Genomic DNA, 20,523 nt, shown 5'->3' with positions numbered 1-20,523 from the left:
GATCTTGCCCAAAAAGGTATATCCTTCAGTGGAACATAACTTGAACAGTTTGATTCCAAACCTGTGCTTTATTTGTAATATCAGCCTGCCCCTCCAAGGAACAAGGGTTGTCAATGACAAAATCTTCGCCGGGGAAAAATATTTTCTGATATTTCAGCTGCAAAACATCTATCAGGTGTTGTATCTTACTGAGCCTGGCCCCTGGAATAGCAGTTTCATTGTCTGAAAAGTGAACAAGGCGCAACAACAATTCAAATCTGTTGCGAGACATAATTTTTGTTACTAAATTATTGTTATAGATAAGTTTGGTTTACCAGTAAGATGCAATACGGCCCAATCTTACTAGTCCCATCCTAATAAGAAGCCCGAAAAACTTTCTCATCTCATCAGCAGTTGTTGAAACCCACTTTTTTAGACAACTCTGCTGTGAAGCTCTGGTACTCTGAATTTTCTGTTCGGCATATCTGTTTGTTTCCATTACAATAAGATTTATTACTTCTTCATCAAAAATTAATGAAAATGCCTCAAAATGAGAAATATTTCTTGATACGTCTATTTGCAGTCCCGATTTGCCTGTAAAATCAAATCTTTTTTGGCTTCCGTCGTATTCAGTCCGTTCAATAGCATCATTGGTTTCAGTCACTTCAATCTCAAGTTCTCCAGTATTTTCAAATTGCTCATCCGCGTTTTCTTCTTCCATCCAGTCTTGAGGCACTTCTTCGGTATTTTCCATTATTTCATTATCCGCTTCTTCTTCATTTGAGGAAATATCCTGGTCAGGATCTTTTACCAAATCATCAGAGTCGAAATCTTTTTCATCTTCAGAACTACTACTAAGATTTTCAGCAGTTTCTCTTAGTTCCTCTTCTTTTAGTAATTTTCTTTTAGCCATTGCTGTTTAGATTTTTTTTTTTTTTTTTTTTTACAACACACTTGTACAGACTTGCAGAGAAACACAACACAATAGTAATTGGGATAATACAGTGTGCTAATCAACTTGTTTTCACAAAATCTCTAACAATACTGACAAACTTATTGCGACGTTTTTGAGAGTTTATTTTATCGCGATTAGTTTTATTGCAGCCTGCGCCGTGGGTGCAATAAACTAATCACAAACAACCTTCATGTGTATGCCATAATAGTGTCACACCTATGTGGCCGACACGGCATCTCAAGAAATAAAGTAACCTACTGGGCCATGTCAACCACATATATGCAACACAAAAGAAAAGGCACCTCCGTAGCCAGGTGGGCAGGAGCAGCAGTTCGTAGCACACGCTTCTTGATTAGACTGGGGTTCGAGCCTGTGAGCCACCAAATATGCAGGATGCGGAAAGGTCAGGGAATGACCACCGCATATCCCCGGAGCAATATGGCCTTAGTTGCTAATGCTCCTAAAAAACCAAATAACAACAACAAAAAAAAAAAAAAAAAAACTCTTTTTTTGATATTTTAAGTGAAAAAAACTGCATAACACTGACATTTCAATATTTATTTTAGAATTCCTAATCAAATTATTTACTAAATATTTTTTGGTCCCTGGGGAATTTTTTTTCTTAAACTAGCTTGACAGTCAACGTGTTCAGAAGCATATTAAATCTAAGACAGTGCATCCAGTTGACATGAGTGGTGAGTGCAACGTTGAGTCAGTTTGGTGTGATATTAGCTGGGAAAACAAAATTGAGAGTAGGAGTGTGGGCTAAGGTAAAGAAAGCCTGCACAAGAACGACAAGAGACATCGGATAACTTACGCTGAAAATTAGTTTCCCCGACACCGGATGCTCGGTAAACAGACGGTTGGTGTTATCGGTCTGGAGCAGAAAGCGAGAAGGATATATTGATTGACAGATAAGTGTGGAAAATGATGAAATGATTGGTGGTGGGCACAACAGACGTCAAGCTACTGTGTAGTCATTGGTGGCATTATGATGTGTATTTACCAGTAAAGAACGGTGCATAATAGTTTTGTAATGAACGGTGAACAGGTAATAGTAGCGATGAATCTTTTAAAGATGGAAGAAATTTGTAAGGAAAATAAAATGTTGCTTGATTTTTTGATGAGACCGAAATTGTACTGTTTTAAGTTCAATGATTATTTTCAACTAATTGAATCACGAACAGAGTCATGTGGAAAGTTGTGCTGTTGTAAAAAATGTTCTTTGGGAGTTTCTTTATTGAAGCATAGTTTTATGGAAAATACAAAACTTTCATTGAAAAAGATAATGTACATTATAAACTTTTGGTCAATGTGCACACCAGTAACTACGACAGCATTCCATCTGGAGATTTTTAAAGTGACAGAAATTAAGTTTTATAAGAAACTAAGAGATATTTGCGAATTGCAGTTGATAAAAAAATCCATTAAGTTGGGTGGATCAGGAAAAATTGTAGACGCAGACAAAATTGTATTGGTAAAACCAAAACATCACATAGGTGGTAGATGATTTTCATCAACCGGTGAAATACCACCACTTTGCTTATTGGAGGCTTGAAGTGGTGAAACCCATGTTTAGTCTCTAGAGCAAAGTTTCCGGCAACCCCCTCCCCCCATACTTCTCCTTCAACCCATGCATGGTACTAAGTACTATAGGTTTTGATACCTTTCATGTTTGGGGTTTTCATAAAAAAAAAAAAAAAAAAAAATCACAGAGGACGAAATTTAACTGCTAAGTAGAAATGGGTGTTTGGTGTGTTCGAAAGAGAATCTAAATCCGTCTTCATGAAATTGATAAAAAATCGGAAAGGAAAAACTCTTTTGCGCATTATTAGAAAAGTAGTGAAGAAAAATACTACCATCATAACAGATGAATGGCATGCATATAGCTGTATTACGGCCTTAGAAAAAAAGAATTACAAACATTTAACGGTGAAACACAAGGAATATTTTGTAGATTCATATACAGGAGCATATACATACGAATAATATCGAAGCCCAGTGGAAGAAACTATAAAGTTTAACTAAAAGAGTAAATGGCAGCTGTAAACATATGTTGATGGGTCACATCAATAAATATATGTGGCGTCAAATTTATGGGAAAAATCATGAAGATACTTTTCACAATATTGTTACTCAAATCGCAAATAGCTATTCAGCTCCAACTGTATGATTTGCACTCATGAATTTTTTTTTCAGAAAGTTTTGTTCCATTCATTTTTGTTCTTCATTGTTTTTTTTTTTTTTTTTCTCATTATTAAAAGCAGATTTTTGGAGTTGATGAGTGTTTTTACTGTATTATTGATTTAGGTTTGGTTACGAAAAAAGGAAAAGGTTTATTTGTTTTTCGTTGTATTTCATAACTTGAGCTTAAATCATAGGTTAGGAAATAAAAGAAAAGGTTTCCTTGTATTTCGCGACCTAAACTTAAACGTTAGGTTGGGAAATAATAGAAAAAGAAAGAAAGAAAGATTCTTTATATTAGTATTAGTATTAGTAACGGCCGAATGGTGCAAGAAAGCCTATGGCTTATGCTGCACCAGCCAAAAAAAAAAAAAAATGATAAAAAAAAAATTAAAATAAAAAAATAATAATAAATAAATAAATAACTAAATAATAATAATTAATAATAATAATAATAAAAAAAAAGGAAATTAAACCTATCATCCTATGCGCTTCCCTTACCCGAAAGTACTATCCAGATGACCTTTGAATTTCCCCAAACTGTCGGCCTCTACCACCCATGAAGGCAACTTATTCCAGTAATTTATAACTCGCTGGCTAAAATAAAACTTCCTGCAGTCCAATCTAAACATTTCCCCCCATAACTTGAATTTATGTCCCCTAGTTCTAGCATCATTTATAATCTTGAAAATTTCATCCTCATTCATTTTACTGATGCCTCTCAGAGCCTTAAACACCTCAATCAAATCTCCTCTAAGGTGTCTAGTTTCCAAATTCTGCAACCCACATATTCAAAGTCTTTCTTCATAAGGACGCCCTTTTGCCGATCTCACCAGGCGAGTTACCTGCCTTTGCACCCTTTCAAGAAGCTCGATGTCTTTCTTTAGGTGCGGACTCCATACTTGAACACAGTATTCCAAGTGTGATCTAACATAAGCCTTATATAATGGGATTATCACGTCCCTATCTCTACTTGCAAAAGTTCGATAGATCATCGATAGGACACCATGGGCCTTCCTTGCAACCTGTTTACAATGCTCAGAGAATTTCATGTCTGGCCGTATCGTAACACCCAAGTCCCTTTCCTCCAGTACTGGGTTTAGTTGAACTCCACCAAGTGAATACGTTTTTTTGGTATTACTGTTTCCCAGGTGTAATACCTTACACTTTATTAGATTAAAGCATAGCTGCCATTTTTCTGACCATTCCTGAAGTCTATCTAGGTCTCTCTGAAGAAGCTCAGCTTGACAGTGATCATTAACTACTCTACCAATTTTAACATCATCTGCAAATTAAGCATCACGCCCTCTATCCCTTCATCAGTGTCGTTTATGAAAATTAAAAACAACAGTGGTCCTAATACTGATCCTTGGGGAACCCCACTTCTTACATCAACCCAATCTGAGGAATAGCCATTTATCACAACCCTCTGCCTCCTGCACTGAATCCATCGAAGAATTTTCCCAGTGATTCCAACCTGTTCCAGCTTATAAAGCAACCGCTCGTGTGGGACTGAGTCAAAAGCTTTGCTGAAATCTAAATAAACAATGTCGAAATTATTCCCTAAATCCAGCTCGTGAGTGACCCTTTCGAAATAGCGAACCAGATTTGTTAAACATGATTTTCCCTTTACAAAACCATGCTGAGTATCCTTGAGAATTTCAATTCGATCCAAATGATCCTGAATTCCACCCTTGATCATTGCCTCCATGATTTTCCCTACTACTGAAGTCAGACTGACAGGTTGATAATTTCCAACTTCACTTTTAGAGCCACCCTTATGTGTGGGAGATACATTTGCACTTTTCCAATCCGAGGTAATCTCCCCAGAGTCTAGTGATGCTCACATAATTAGCCTCAATGGTTCAATGAACTCCCTTGCCGCCTCCCTTAAGATTATAGGGTATATTCCATCAACTCCAGGAGCCTTACTGGTCTGTAGGCTCGAATGTTTTCTCATTAAATAATCTTGCAAAATTTTAATATCATTAATTACATATTTTTTAACTTCGCTCCCACAATTTCCCATTGCCACAAAACGCTTTTCATTTGTAAATATCAATGCAAAATAACTGTTGAGTTCATCTGCAACGGCAGCTGGTGTATTTATTAATATCCCCTTTCCCTTACGTAAAGGTCCGATCTGGTTTGTCCTGCTCTTCTTGGCATTTATATATGTGAAGAATTCTTTATCCCCCCCCCCCTCTTTGCTCTGTTTGCTAGTGATTTCTTATAAACTGCTTTGCCTGTCGAACCTTTTCTGTGGCTCTGTAGCAGTTATAGGCTTCAGTACTTTTTATTGCTCTGTAACTTTTCCATGCCATCTTTTTCTGTTCAAGTAATGTGGCACTTCACTATTCATCCAACTTGGAACCCTTCTCGTGGAGTATTTTTTTAATGGTATATACGCATTCAAGGCATCTGTGATTAATGTTTTAAAAGCGTACCACAGTTCAATTGTATTCATTCTCTGTGTGATATCTACCCAGTTAATAGAGGCCATGTAGTACCTTAGTACCTTAAGGCATCGTAATTTCCTTTTCTGAAATTAAAACCCATTCTTTTGCCTTTTACTTCTGCTACCTCTCTCGTCATCATCCACCGTAGAACTCCGTGATCACTTCCTGCTACTGGTTCCTCTACTGTCAGCCCTGTTATGTCATCTGATTCATGTGTGATGATGAGGTCTAGGATATTCTTTTCTCTAGTATTTCCCTGACATGTTGATACAAATAACAGTCATCTAGTTGATTTAAAAATTTTGTTCCCCATGTCGAGTTTCCTTCCCATTTACTCCAATCAATTAGAGGCAAATTGAAATCACCCATAATAAGGCATTGACGTTTACTTGCCCATTCCATTTGCATATAGAGGCTTTTGTCATAATCTTCACAATCACCTGGTCTGTAGATTACTCCCATTATACCTTTGTTTCCAACTATCTCACACCATACAGACTCTATACTAGCATGTGTAATGTCTGAATCTGGGAAAGCTATCGTCGCACTCAGGCTGCTTCTGATAAGAATCATTACCCACCACCCCTTCTATCTACTCTATCCTTCCTAAATACATTATACAAGCCGTACTGGAACTCATCATCCCCAATTTCCGGGTGGCACCACATCTCTGTAAGCCCTATTATGTCCGCATTACTTGTTTTAACCAGCAGTTCGAATTTGCTCATTTTATTGACGACACTTCTAACGTTACTGTATATATATATATATATATATATATATATCTATACATATCTATATCTGTAGATATATATATATATACAGATAGTCGTCGACTTACGACCATGTTAGGTTCCGACTGACCGGTCGTAAAGCGATCTGGACGTAAGTCGGACCAGTTTAGGTAAATCAAACACTGTGTACAACACAATTGGTTTACTATTTACAAAAATAAAAAAATATGAAAAAGATATCAAATACTGTATAAAACCTAAAAAATATTTTATCTTAAAGAACTAAACAAAACATATGTAGAAAATAGATAAGAAATATTTTACTGCCCACTCGTGCTTGGCTGTGGGTCATCAATGCCACCACTTGATGTAGTGGGAGTTGTTTTTCTCATAAATATGTTGATTTTTGTCTGAATTGTTTGTTTCCTTTTCTGCTTGTAAATTTCACGGTATGGCCGAAAAGCATCTTGTACCATTCGTTCAATCCCTGCAAATCGTTCGATGTTTGGGTCCATTTCCTCAAAATGTGTAAGAAGTTTATTTAGTAGAGAAAAACCTTCAGATAACCCTCTAGTTGGAAATTTTCTTTCTGGTTCTTCCTCATCTTCATTTTTCTCTTCTTCCATCCTTTCTTCTTCCAAAGCGATAAGTTCTTCATTCGTAAGTTCTCCAGATTCTTGCTCTAGCAGCTCCTCAACATCTTTCACTTCAATCTCTAAAGAAAGTCCATTTGCCAGTGTTACAATATTTTCCATTTGTCACACCCTCCCACGCAGCTGCAATATTTTTGATGCATTTATAAATATCGTACTGTTTCCAAAACTCTCGCAAAGATAGTTCTGGGTCGGTGTGTGTTGCGGCTATAGCTTGGGCGAAAGTGGTTCGAAGATAGTGCGCCTTAAATGTGGAAATCGCCCCTTGGTCCATAGGCTGATTGAGTGGAGTTGCATTTGGTGGCAAATAAACAGCTTTTACATCTGGATGGAGGTGGTCTAGGTGAGGTGGATGGCCAGATGCATTATCTAAGATTAATACAATTTTGAAAGGAATTTCTTTCTCAAAGCAATATTCACGAACTTGAGGTACAAAACAATTTATAAACCAGTCTTCAAACAATGTTTGAGTCATCCAGACTTTTCAGTTTGAATGGAAGTATACAGGCAGAGTGTGCTTGTATACATTCTTGAATGCACGGGGATTTTCAGAATGATAAATTAAAAAGGGCTTCAGTTTAAAACCTGCGGTGTGCCCACCAAGGAGCAGCAAAGTCAGCCTATCTTTAAGTGCCTTAAAACCAGGCATGCTTTTCACTTCTTGGTGAATGTAAGTGTGTTCTGTCATCCTTTTCCACAACAGTTCAGTCTCATCCACGTTGAAAAGCTGTTCTGGTTGATACCCTCCTTCTGTAATTATTTCATCCAGACTTTTAACAAACTCTTGAGCTCCTTCCACATCCGCACTTGCTGATTCTCCAGTGCCTCCAACCCTATGAAGGTTGAATCTTCTTTTGAATCTTTTGAACCATCCTGTACTTGCTATAAATGTCTGAGTGCAATCTTTTCCGGCACGTTTCTTCAGCGTCTGAAAGAGACTTCTGGCCTTCGACTGCACTGTAAGAAGGCTTAAGGGTGTTCGCTTCTGTATCTGATCTTCCATCCAAAGAAACAATAATTTTTCCATTTCATGGATGGGCCCTGTACGTTGTTTCATTATCACTGTTGCTCACCTGGGAGCCGAACCTTTAACAATTTCATGAATCCTTTCTTTGTATTTCAAAATTGTCAAATGAGATAACTTACAATCATGTGCAATCGCATTCACCTTCTTTCCTTCTTCATGCTGCTTGATCACTTTCAATTTTGTGTCTAAATCAATGGCCTTTCTTTCTTTCTTGACAGGTCTAGGAGTAGACAAAGGCACTTTCCTCTTGGTTGACATGTTTAGGGGTTATAAAAAAATGCTAATTGTAACACAAATATAACTGAACCAACAATAATGAACGTAATGTATGCAAACAGAGATCGAGATGCATGAATCACAACATACATACATACATCGGTAAGATGTTTTGTTCGACTATAATGGCAAAGCTGACTAAACGGATTAAGACTAGCTTATTCGCGCCAAACACACGTTACTGGGCAGTGGGCTGACGCTACACGCACAACCGTTCCCATTAGGCTTCGGAGAGCACTGCATTAAGAGAGGCTCGACGTGCGTATATCATTCTTCCTAGCAACAATCTTGTATGTATGCTCAGTTCAGACTGAAACACAGTGCGAGATGCAGTAGCAGTCGTAAGTCGATCAGTCGTAAAGCACATAGGACGTAAGTCGACGACTACCTGTATATATATATATACACTGGATAGCTATTAAGGTGCTGATTGACGTTATGATACGTGTGTATCTACACGAGTGTCTTTAAAAATAAAAGTACAGTAATAAAAAATTAATATTTTGTTATATTTGTAACCTAACCAAATTAATATTTGGTTAGGTTACCCCTCCATTTCGGGAGGGGTTCAAGCTCCCATGGAATTCAAGTGGAGGTAACCTGACCTTTTTTCGCCATTAGGGCATATTATTGAACAAGAAAATAAAAATGCAGTCAAAAAAAAATTTATTTTTTTTTTTATGAATGTATTTCTAAATATGACTGATTCTAAAGAAAAAAGGTTAGGTTACCCCCTCCATGTCGGGAGGGGTTCAAGCTCCCATGGGATCAAGTCGAGGTAACCTGACCTTTTTTCACCATTACGAAATACTGTAATGGTGAAAAAAAGATTAGGGCATGTACGATTAGAACAAGTTACCATTAGTGCTGCTAAAGTGATACTAAACCGATGTTATCGTGTGTTGTGTTTGCACACCAATCAGCACATCGTTTGCCATGCCTATCTGTCAATGAATATATCATTCTTGACTTTGCTCCAGACTGATAACACCTACCATCTGTTTACCGAGCGAGCAACACTAGAGTGCCGTATCGGGAAACTAATTTTCCGCGTAAGTTATCCGATGTTTCTCGTCATTCTCATGCAGGCTTTCTTTACCTTCACCAGAGTGTCTTATAGGCCTAGTGACTGTGTTATATATAACAACAGCTATATAGAAAAATAGAGAGGGCCAGTAAATCAGAATGTCTTATAATAATGGAAGATTTTAACTTTCCAGTTGTTGACTGGAATTTGTGGGTTATACACTGGGAAATTTATGTAGATTTCTTGAATGACTTTTCTACAGCAGCATGTTAGAGAGACAACAAAAGGAAGCAATACTCTTGATCTGGTTATCACAGTGATTCTTTATGCATTAAGAATATTCAGGTAAAAGACCCACTGAGTTGCAGCAATCACAGTGTGCTAATGTGAATTTAATTAAAGACAGAACTACTCTCAAGGAAAAAAGGAAAGGCTTTTTCTTTTGTATCAGTGACTACAGTGGTGCCAGACAGTTTTTAAATTCTATGCAGTGGAACCATCTGATGATGTTGCCAAGCAAATTGTAAATAGGAAATAATCCTCTGCTTTCACCTTCACGATGGTGGGACTGTTAGTAATCATGGGTATAACCCCCATGTACAAGCACACTGTGGTAAGCAGGGGTCAAGTTGTATGGCACCCATGGAGGAATGCCGCCCCTCTGTGTTTCCAGACAATACTATGTGGTAGATGACTCTCATCAACCAGTGCAGTACCACTACTTTGCTTATTGGAGGCTTGAAGTGGTGGAACCCATGTTTAGTCTCCAGAACTAAGTTCCGGTCAACCCTTCCCCATCTCTTCCATCATGCAGTATGACTGATGACTTTTGAGGTTATGATGGACATCATGGTGAGATCCAATCTTCCTTACAGTTCGAGGGTACAGCTCTAAAATGGTGTTCGCATGCCAGGTGCTAATTAGTACACCGGACCGAACCTATTGGTAACTCTTTAGGAGGCTTCCAGATCAGCTAGTATATAATCTTGCTACCTCTATTCTGCCAGATATTGACTGTAAGGAGTCCAAGTAGTGTGTATGCGAGGGTCATTGTCAAGGCCACGTTATGTCAAGGATATGGGTATATTCTTACCATGTGTAAACCATATCCAAAAATTTCATTACTTCACACAGCATGCCCCCCCCCCCACTTTTTCTTACTATTGAATACACCATGAATTGTCAAACTAACAGAATAAGCTTATATGCGAAAAGAATTAAACCTCCCAAACATTTCCTAGTTCATTTCACTAATATATGTGGTCTCAGTTCTAATCTCAACGATGTCCATTTCCACTTGCAGTCTGCCAAACCCCATGTACTTTTTCTGACAGAATCTCAGTTATCCGTTGATTCAACTACTGCTCATCTCAGTTGGCCAAATTATTCGCTGTGTGATTTCTTTCGTCTCAAAGGTGGTACTTGTGCATATGTCCATTCCTATAAAACCTTTCAGAGACTTGGTAATTTGGAATCTCCTCTTTTCTATCTTCTCTAGATTAAAATCTCTCTACTTTTTTGTGTCAAATTCATCTGTTGTCTCTACCGTTCTCCCAAATCCACTAATGACTTGGAGCTTTTTGACTTCCTCTCTTTGCAACTTGACTTTCTCCAGTCCAACTTTCGTAACAATGAGGTAATTTTCCTTGGTGATTTTAATGTTCACAACTCTAGCTGGCTTCCATTTTCCAGTCACAACAACCGAGCTGGTCGAAATGCTGAGGCGTTTGCAATTACTAATGACCTTGCACAGATTGTTCATTTACCTACAAGAATACTGGACAATCTTAACCATACAGCCAACACGCTTGATCTTTTTCTCACAAACAACCCTTCTAAGTACATGGTCAAAATGAGTGGTCCTTTAAGGCACCTGAGATCACAACTTGGGGATTGTCTGTTCTCCAATGGAGCCAGTATCTCATGGCTATTCCCAACCTTGTGTTTGGCATTAAAAGAATGCAAAATGGGATGACCTGCAAAATTTCTTTTGTTCTTTTCTTTGGTCAGACTACTGTTTCAAAACTTCTCATGTCAATGTTTGCTCAGACATGTCAGTGAAATTATTCTTGTAGGAATGAAATCCTTTATCTAAACGTTAGTTTTCCAATAAATGTGCTTAGGCCAGTCGGGAGAAGAATGTTGCATATTGTAATTGGCTTGTTTCCAATTCTTCATTTTCATTTTTTGCCTACACCAAAGTTCACAACAATTATAAAGCAATTATTAATCAGTCCAAACTAGATTTTGAACAGACTAAGAGTAGAAATCTTGTTTCTTGCCCTAATAGTATAGCTGAGCATTCTGGTCTCTTGCCAAAGCCATTGGCCGCAACTTTTGCCCATCTCTGCTTCCAACTCTGTCAGAACCAGATTGTTCTGTTATCACTTCAGCCAAGGATAAAGATGACCTGCTAGCATCCTATTTTTCTTCCAACTCATGTATTAATGATTTTGGTAAAACCATTCCCAACATGCTCCATTCAGTGTCTCCTTTGGTCTTCCGTCAAAAGGATGTCAGAAGGATTTTGACGAATCTTGATGCTAAGAAAGCTCCGAGTCCCGATGGTATTTCGCCACTTGTTCTCAAAACCTGTGCTCCTGAACTTACTCCTGCTGCCTTTTTTCACTTTCTTATTCCAAAGGTGTTTTTCCTTCTGCTTCGAAATTTGCTCATATCCAGCCAGTTCCTAAAAAGGGTGACAAATCCCTCCCATCCAATTATCGTCCCATTGCAATTACTTCTACTCTTTCTAAAGTAATGGAGAAATCAATTAACCGCCAACTCTTAAACTACCTAGAAACCTTCCATCTGATCAGCGATCGCCAGTATGGATTCCGTCAGTGTCGATCCACTGGTGATATTCTGGCTTATGTTACCCATTTATGGACTAATTCAATGGAAAGGTTCGGTGAAACACAAGTAGTTGCTCTTGACATCTCAAAGGCTTTTGATCGTGTTTGGCATAAAGGTCTTCTAAACAAGCTTCCATCTTATGGTTTGCCAACTGTTTTTGTAATTGGTTATCCAGTTTTCTCTCTGATCATTCACTGAGGGGTGATGATAGATGACTCCCTATCTTCTAACTTCTGCACTAATGCTGGTGCTCCCCCAGGTTCAGTTCTTTCCCCCACTCTTTTCCTCTTGTCTATTAATGATCTTATTCCATTGACCAGAAATCCTATCCATAGTTTTGCAGATGATAGCACATTGCATTCCATTTTCCATTTTGTGAAACCTTGCCCTGCTCAATCAGCTTCAACTTCTCGAATATCCACTACCAATTCATTAAATGCCAATCTCCAGGTAATTCTCCAGTGGGGCAAAGACAACTTAGTTGATTTCAATCCTTCTAAAACTCAGTCTTGTCTTATATCTTACAAAAAGGATTCTTCTGCTCCTATGCTTATTTTAGGTGACACTCCGGTTTCTAGGCAAAATCTCTTTTGGGGATAACTCTGACTTCTAATCTCTCTTGGCACAAGCACATTACAAATATCGCTTCCTCTTCATCTAAAAATCTTGGTTTTCTCTTTCGCTCTCAGCATTACTTTTCTTCCAAACAGCTGTTCACTCTGAACAAATCATAAATCCGCCTTACCATGGAATATTATTCCCACATCTGGGGCAGTACCCCCAAAACCTCTCTCAGGCTTCTAGATTCCCGTTTTCTCTCTCTCTTTCAAAACAGTCTGAACACATGCCGCCACCAGCCAACATCCATTTACTGTCCAACTTCAAACTCACAGAACCAACTGTTCATCTTCTTCGTTTATTCATTGAGCTGCCATTTTCTGGAACAACCTTCCTTCATATTTCTTTCCTGAAAATTACAGTCTACAGAAGTTCAAGTCTAATGTCAGCAAATATCTTCTCTCGTCTTCTCAACCTCCAACCCAAGCACGGTACTAAGTACTATAGGTTCTAATACCTCTCGTGTTTGGGGTTTTCATAAAAACAAAAAAAAAAAAAAAAAAAAATCATAGCAGCTACTAATCTTTTCATACGAGAGTGTTGGTTCAGTAAAGAATCGCCCACACCTACTTCCACATATCGCAGAGTCATGATATTTTGTGTGTAGCATCGTACATATCTCTGTACTAAACGTGAAAATTTTCAGCCCTGTGTCTTAATTTGTTTTTCTCTTACAGAACGGAATGTGTGACGAAGTAGCATCATGGATAAAGTTGAAGGGAGAGCTGTAATCTGGTATCTGTTCTTGAAGTGGAAATGTCCTAAAGAAATCCATGAGGAGATGACTGCTGTATATAAGGATGAAGCCCCATCCTATGGCATTGTGAAGCACTGGCATCTACTGATCTCCAGAAGGCTGATTTGACAACAGAAATCACAATAGTTGTTAGCCCTGTGCTAAAAAAAGCAGGTAGACTTTTTCTCTCGTCTAATCACTCAGGATGAAAGTTGGATACAGCATTTCAACCCTGAAAGTAAAAAGCAGTCCGTGGAATTGCGACATTGTGGTTTCCCACCTCCCAAGAAGGCAAGGGTCCGAGCTCCAGTAGGCAAGGTCTTTCTGACAGTGTTTAGGGATGAGAAAGGCATAATATGCATACACCAAGGTAACAAATAATCTCTCTACTTTAAATTCCATCATACATTTCATGCTTTATTATCCCGTAATCAAGACCGATGTTAAAAAGCCTAGTCAGCTTCAGGAAAGTAAAAAATTTTATATCGCTTTCACATTCATTTTTATTAATGGACAAAGTGTCTTCTTTCACTTCTGGATGTTTGTTCGTGGTTTGATGTATTTTGGATTCAGGTTTGGAGCTCCTAGACCTTTGGGCGCCTCCGTAGCCAGGTGGGAAGGAGCAGCAGTGCGTAGCACACGCTTCTTGATTAGACCGGGGTTCGAGCCCGTCACCACCAAATATGGAGGATGTGGAAAGGTCAGGGAGTGATCACCACATATTCCGGAGCAATATGGCCTTAGTTGCTAATGCTCCAAATAACAAACAAACAAACAAACCTAGACCTTTGATTCTGGGTGCATTAGATCAATGATTTTTCTTCGCGCATGGAGAATTCATTTAATTTTTGCATTCATTTATGCAGAGTGTTAGAGTTTAAGTTAGTTTTTTACATTCATTTGAATTACAGAGAGTGTTAGCATCGAAGTGTTCTACAAGTCGATACTGAGGTAATTCCTCTCATTCTTTTGTTAACTGATATATATAACGTAGAACTTATTGAGCCTTGTTTCTCTGACATTTAATAATAATTTATTATAGTATACATAATAATATACTTTAGTCCATTGTTCAAAAAAACTGAATATTAATGAATTTGAACTGGATCATTTTATGGACCCATGTTTTTATCATAATTATGAATGATAAAATTTTATCATAATTTTATCATGAATTATCGAAGAAACACCAAACACAATGTATTGTTTGTTACCAAGTTTCTTCAATAATATAAGTATTTATTTCCTGTATGATGTAATATGTTATATATCACTAGTATTATTAATTGACACTCTTCCAATTGGCTTGTTTTAAAATTTTATTTTTTTATTGCTAATATATTTTTAAAATTAAATTTTATTAATGAGATATTTACCTTCAAGAATGTAAAATAATTATTTGGTATATAGTAAAAGTTTTATAAATGGTAATATTTCTGAAACATTTGTAGTTGTAAATAATCTCACATATTATTGCCTGTTTTATATGAAATTTGAGAGAAAAATAATAATAAAGTCTGTTAATATGATAACAGTGTCAGCCTTCAGCAAAGTTACTGAACTCAATCATATATGAAAATGATAAAATGCGGGTGCTAGATACAGTCCTTTATTACTATAGGCTGAGTGTCCCTGTGTTATGCCCTGCTTATTAATGGCATGCATTTTAAGTATGTGACCTTATGCAATACAGTACAAATTGAATATATACTACTATTTGATGTTTTTTTATTAGAATCAAATTGGTTACAAGTTTGATAAAATTGTAAATTATGGGATGTTTATACTTATAGATATAAATGAATTAGATATCCCAATACATCCTGAAGATGCCAAGAAGTGGTTGCACATGGACAAAGTTGAAAAAAATAAATTGGAATGGATGACTTCACTTCCTTTACAACAGCCTACTGATCCAAAAGTATGTTTTATTTATTTAAGTCATTTTTTATATGTTGGTCTCTTTCCAAACAGCAATTTTTTTTTTTTTTTTTTCTAAGAGTGGTTAAAATGAAACAGTGTTTTGTAAGAACTAAAAACAGAACTAATTAATTACAGCATACCTCCAAATCCAAAATGCTGCGGGTGTATGCAGTTCCAGTGTCTTTAAATTGACAAAGATATAACTGGATTTTCGAGAACATTAACCAAGATTTCAGAGGATTTTAAATTTTCAGAAATTTCAAAGATCCTGGAAGTTATCAGTGTTCAAAGCAATATTAAAAAGTGTGTTACACTTAGAAACTAATGGCCACTGTAGCTGAGTGGTCAAATGTGAGGATGCATTAGTACAGCCACTTGACTTGGTCACAGTTCAAACCCAGTGATTTTGTATTCTCTCTATCTTGTGAACTCCTCTGACCATGTGTGGTTGTCCTGGAACATAAACATAAAATTTATTTATTTATCTTTTTAAAATATAAAGCACATCCACTTTGGAGAAAACTGGCAAATGTTAACAACAAGGCCATAGCACATCAGTCATAACTGAACACAGCTGCAGATATTCTATTGTTCTGTGTGTGATCATCACTCTCAACCATAATAGATACACCTCTGTATCCATCCAAAATCATGCAGAGTGAATGGCAATTTGGCAGTAGATATCTCTACTGTAAATCTTTCATCACATTGATAATAGTTTAAAAAATGCAGTGGGAGCACATATCAATCACCTGTTATTGGAAAGCTGAGAAGGGGGGCTGGGTATTAAGATCCAACAAACAGTTTGTTTGTTGGATCAAATGTTTGTTTGATTACTTTGAATTTATTTATATGCATGCCATATGGCACCCCCACAACATACCATTTTTTACAGAAACTGGTAACAGATTGACAGTGACCCTAATCCCTCTTTTGCTGGAAATGAATATAGTGTGAGGAAATGGAAGATGCAGCATCTTCCATAGCCTCCACTGTTTTCAGATCTCAAGCCCACAGAGAATTTTCTGGGATATCCTAAAATATGGTATCCAGTCATGGAATCCTTTACCTTCAACTTTATTAAAATGGGTTCTGCAATGCAACAAGAATAGCATCACACCCATCCTGACACCTTACCCACAGAAGGACCAACTGGCCATTGCATATGGTAAAGATGGAAAGAGGCAGCAGAGAATCAATAGCAAATGACAGAGACCCTGGTTACCGAGTTATCATTTGCTATGGATTTTCTTTAGTCACTGTGAAAATTTAATATTAATTTACTTGGCTTCAAGAGTTACAGTAATTACTATCTTTTTTATGAAAGAAGTTTTGAAGATTAGGTCAAATGTGCATATTAAAAATTCTATTGAATTCCAATGCAATAAGAGAAATATTTATTTACATAATAAAATACTATATACTTAAAAACTTTTGATGATCCGGTTCTGCTTACTGACTGAATAAGTGAATAAATCAGGCATGAAGAAGTGTTTAGGGATGGGCATACCAGAAGTATACCAACTTATAACTGGGAACCAAATTATTTTCTAATAACCAAGAGGAAAGTAGAAGAGAAATTGTTGAGGCTAAAAGTAAATAAAGCACTTGAGGCTGATGGAATCTATCCAATTATATTAAAAGAAGCAGCAAAAGAGATAAGTAAACATTTATCCATAATAATTATGAGTGCATCTGTTGGTTTGGGGGGTATCTATCCCTATGGGTCAGAGACACATGCAGAGGTCTCCCCTATTCATAAAGGGAGAAGAGGTGGACTCAAGGGAAAATTAATCAGATTGAATTAGAGTGGTCTACTTGATATCGATGGTTCGACTAGTGATGAACCTGCTCAGATAGCAAACAAACTGAAAGAGTATTTTGCATCTACATTCACACTTGAGGAGTTATTAAGGAAGGAAAATGCCAGAAGGTTGTCAAATTGTAGCAGGGTTCATAATGATTTTGTAATAACTGAGAGCAAAGTGGAGGAGAAATTGTTGGAGTTAAACATAAGAAAGGCACCTGGGATGGATGGGATTTATCCAGTTATATTAAAGGAGGCAACAAAGGAACTAAGCAAAACCTTAGCCATAATTATGAGAGCATCCTTGGACTCAGGGGAAGTCCCCACCAACTGGATATGTGCAAATGTATCTCCAATTCACAAAGGGGTATCAACGAGTGACACAAGTAATTACAGACCTGTTAGTTTGACTTCTGTTCCCAGGGAAAATGATGGAGTCGCTGGTTAAAGAAGCATTGCAAGATCATTTAGACAAGACTGCAGCAATAATTCAGACGCAGCATGAATTTGTCAAGGGGAAGTCTTGTCTGACCAATTTGATTAGATACTATGATGTGGTAACAAAGGAACTGGATGCAAAAAATAATTTTGATATCATATACTTGGATTTCAGGAAAACTTTTGACACTGTTGCGCATGGAAGACTACTGTACAAATTGGAGTAGAATGGTATTAAGGGTAAGTTGCTACAATGAATAAAAGAGTGGTTGAGTGGAAGAAAACAGAGGGTGGTAATCAGTGGGCACTACTCTTCGTGGACTAATTTTATTAGTGGAGTTCCACAGGGTTCGGTGTTTCACCCACTGTTGTTTTGTATATTTATCAGTGATATGTTGAAGTTTGCAGATGATACGAAGGTTGGCAGGGTTGTTAATAACGGTAATGGCAGTGTGCTACTGCAACAGGATCTAGAAAATTTGGGCAGATGGGCTGAGAAGTGGCAACTGAAGTTTAACATTGACAAATTCAAAGTACTGCATGTGGGTAGAAGTAACCCCAGAGGAATGTACCAACTGTGTGGTACTACACTTCAGGTGGTAGAAAATGAAAAAGACCTGGGAATAATTGTGCAGTCAGATATGAAGTTTTCTGAACAATGCAGACAGCCTGAAAGAGCAGGCCATGGGGTTTTGTCAATGATATACAGGAATTTTGCTAGCAGGGAAAAGGAGATGATTATCCCTTTGTATAAGGCAATGGTGAGGCCACGCCTTGAGTACTCCATCCAGGTCTGGAGGCCTCATTTTAGGAAGGATGTAGATTTGCTTGAGTGTGTACAGAGACGAGCAACAAGATTGATGAGGGGAATGAAAGAATCCTCTTACCGAGAGAGGCTTAAGTTCTGCAAATTGCAGTGACTGGAGACTAGGTACCTGCGATGTGATCTAATTTAGTTGTATAAGAACTTTAATGGGTTGAGCACACCGAATTCAATGGGATTCTTCCACTTGTTCAGATTACGAACCTAAGGGGGCATAAATTCAAATCGAGGAAAGACAGCTGTAGAATAGATGGGCAGAAATTTGCCTATAGCCAGTGGGTGATTAATTGCTGGAACAAACTTCCATCTGTCGTTGTGGAAGTTGATAGCTTAAATAAATGTGAATTTTTTTTTTTTTTTTTTTTTTTTTTTGGCTGATGCTACATATGCTTATATACTTTCTTTCTTGCATCACGTACATCTATTACTATTACTATAGACCTGTAAGCCTGATTTCTCTTCCAGGGTAAATTTGCAATGAAAATGAAAATAATAATTGGTTAAATGCATAGATTAACAATAAATTAGAAAAATAAGAAAATTATATATATATATATTAATAATGATATTACCTTTGTAGGGGGGGCATAAGAAAAGTTTTGAACTGAAATTAGCATTAGCATTAGTAGAGGCATATGATGCAAGAAAGCAAGCATATTCAGCATCAGCCAAAAGAAAAAAGCACAACCACTACTCCCATTTCACCCCTCCGTTCGCTTGAAATACCTGTCCAGCTGAGCCTTAAATTTGTTTAGGCTATCAACTTCAACAACAAGTGATGGAAGTCTATTCCACAAACCAACTGCCCGCTGGCTAAAGGCAAATTTCCGCACATCTATCCGACATCCGTCCTTCCTCAATTTGAATTTATGCCCTCTCAGGTGATTATTCTGAGCGAGAGGAAGAATCCCATCGGCATTGAGCGTGCTCAAGCCATTCAAAGCCTTATACACCTCTATCAGACCACCTCGCCGATGCCTAGTCTCCAGACTCTGTAATTTGCAAAACTTAAGCCTTTCTTCGTAAGAGCAACCCTTTGTTCCATTCACTAATCTTGTTGCCCTCCTCTGTACTCGTTCCAGCAGCTCTACATCCTTCTTGAAATGAGGTCCCCAGACCTGTATACAGTACTCAAGTGTGGCCTGACTAATGCCTTATACAAGGGAATAATCACATCCCTATCCCTGCTAGAAAAATTCCTGTATATTATTGACAAGACACCATGAGCTACTCTTGCAGCTCGTCTGCACTGCTCAGAGAACTTCATATCAGCCTGCACAATTACCCCCAGGTCCTTTTCATTCTCTACCACTGTCAGCGTAGTACCACAGAGTTGATACGTTGATCTGGAGTTACTGTTTCCCATATGTAGTACTTTACATTTGTCAATGTTAAACTTCAATTGCCACCTCTCAGCCCATCTGCTCAACCTTTCCAGATCCTGTTGCAGCAGCATAGCATCAGTAGTGTCCTTAACAATCCTGCCAACCTTTGTATCGTCTGCAAACTTGGACATTAAGCTTGATATACCATCAACTATATCATTAATAAATACAGAAAACAACAATGGACCCAACACTGAACCCTGAGGAACTCCACTAATAACATTAGTCCACGTTGAGCAGTGTCCATTGATTACCACTCTCTGTCTTCTGCCACTCAACCCTCCCTTTATCCATAGCAGCAATTTGCCTCAAATGCCACACTGCTCCAAATTATGCAGCAGTCTTCCATGCGCAACAGTATCAAAAGCCTTTCTAAGATCCAAATATATAATATCAAAGTTATTCCCTGCATCCAGTTCTTTTGTAACTACATCATAGTATCCAATCAAATTGGTCAGACAAAACCTGCCCTTAACAAAACCATGCTGTGTCTGAGCTATAACTGAATTCTTGTCCAGATGATCCTGCAGTGCTTCTTTAACCAGTGCCTCCATTAATTTTCCTGGAACCGAAGTTAAACTAACAGGTCTATAATTACTTGTGTCAGCCTTTGATCCTCCTTTGTGAATTGGGGTTACATTTG

At 37.7% G+C, this 20,523-nt stretch overlaps 1 protein-coding gene across 1 annotated transcript in view; it reads left to right on the top strand.

Moving 5' to 3' along the window:
- Nucleotides 1–20,523, top strand: part of LOC150084737 (RNA polymerase II-associated protein 1) — a 630,471-nt gene that overhangs the window by 190,643 nt on the left and 419,305 nt on the right. The window contains exon 10 of the mRNA XM_090376342.1: nucleotides 15,298–15,425. Within this exon, the coding sequence (XP_090232468.1) occupies nucleotides 15,298–15,425 (128 nt within the window). The remainder of the gene's footprint in view (nucleotides 1–15,297; nucleotides 15,426–20,523) is intronic.

This window comes from Mastigoproctus giganteus, chromosome 6 (assembly GCF_048544385.1).
Source record: "Mastigoproctus giganteus isolate SK-2022 chromosome 6, ASM4854438v1, whole genome shotgun sequence".
Lineage (NCBI taxonomy): Eukaryota > Metazoa > Arthropoda > Arachnida > Uropygi > Thelyphonidae > Mastigoproctus > Mastigoproctus giganteus.
Note: the sequence above shows the minus strand (reverse complement) of the source record. Positions and strands in the feature narration are given on the sequence as shown.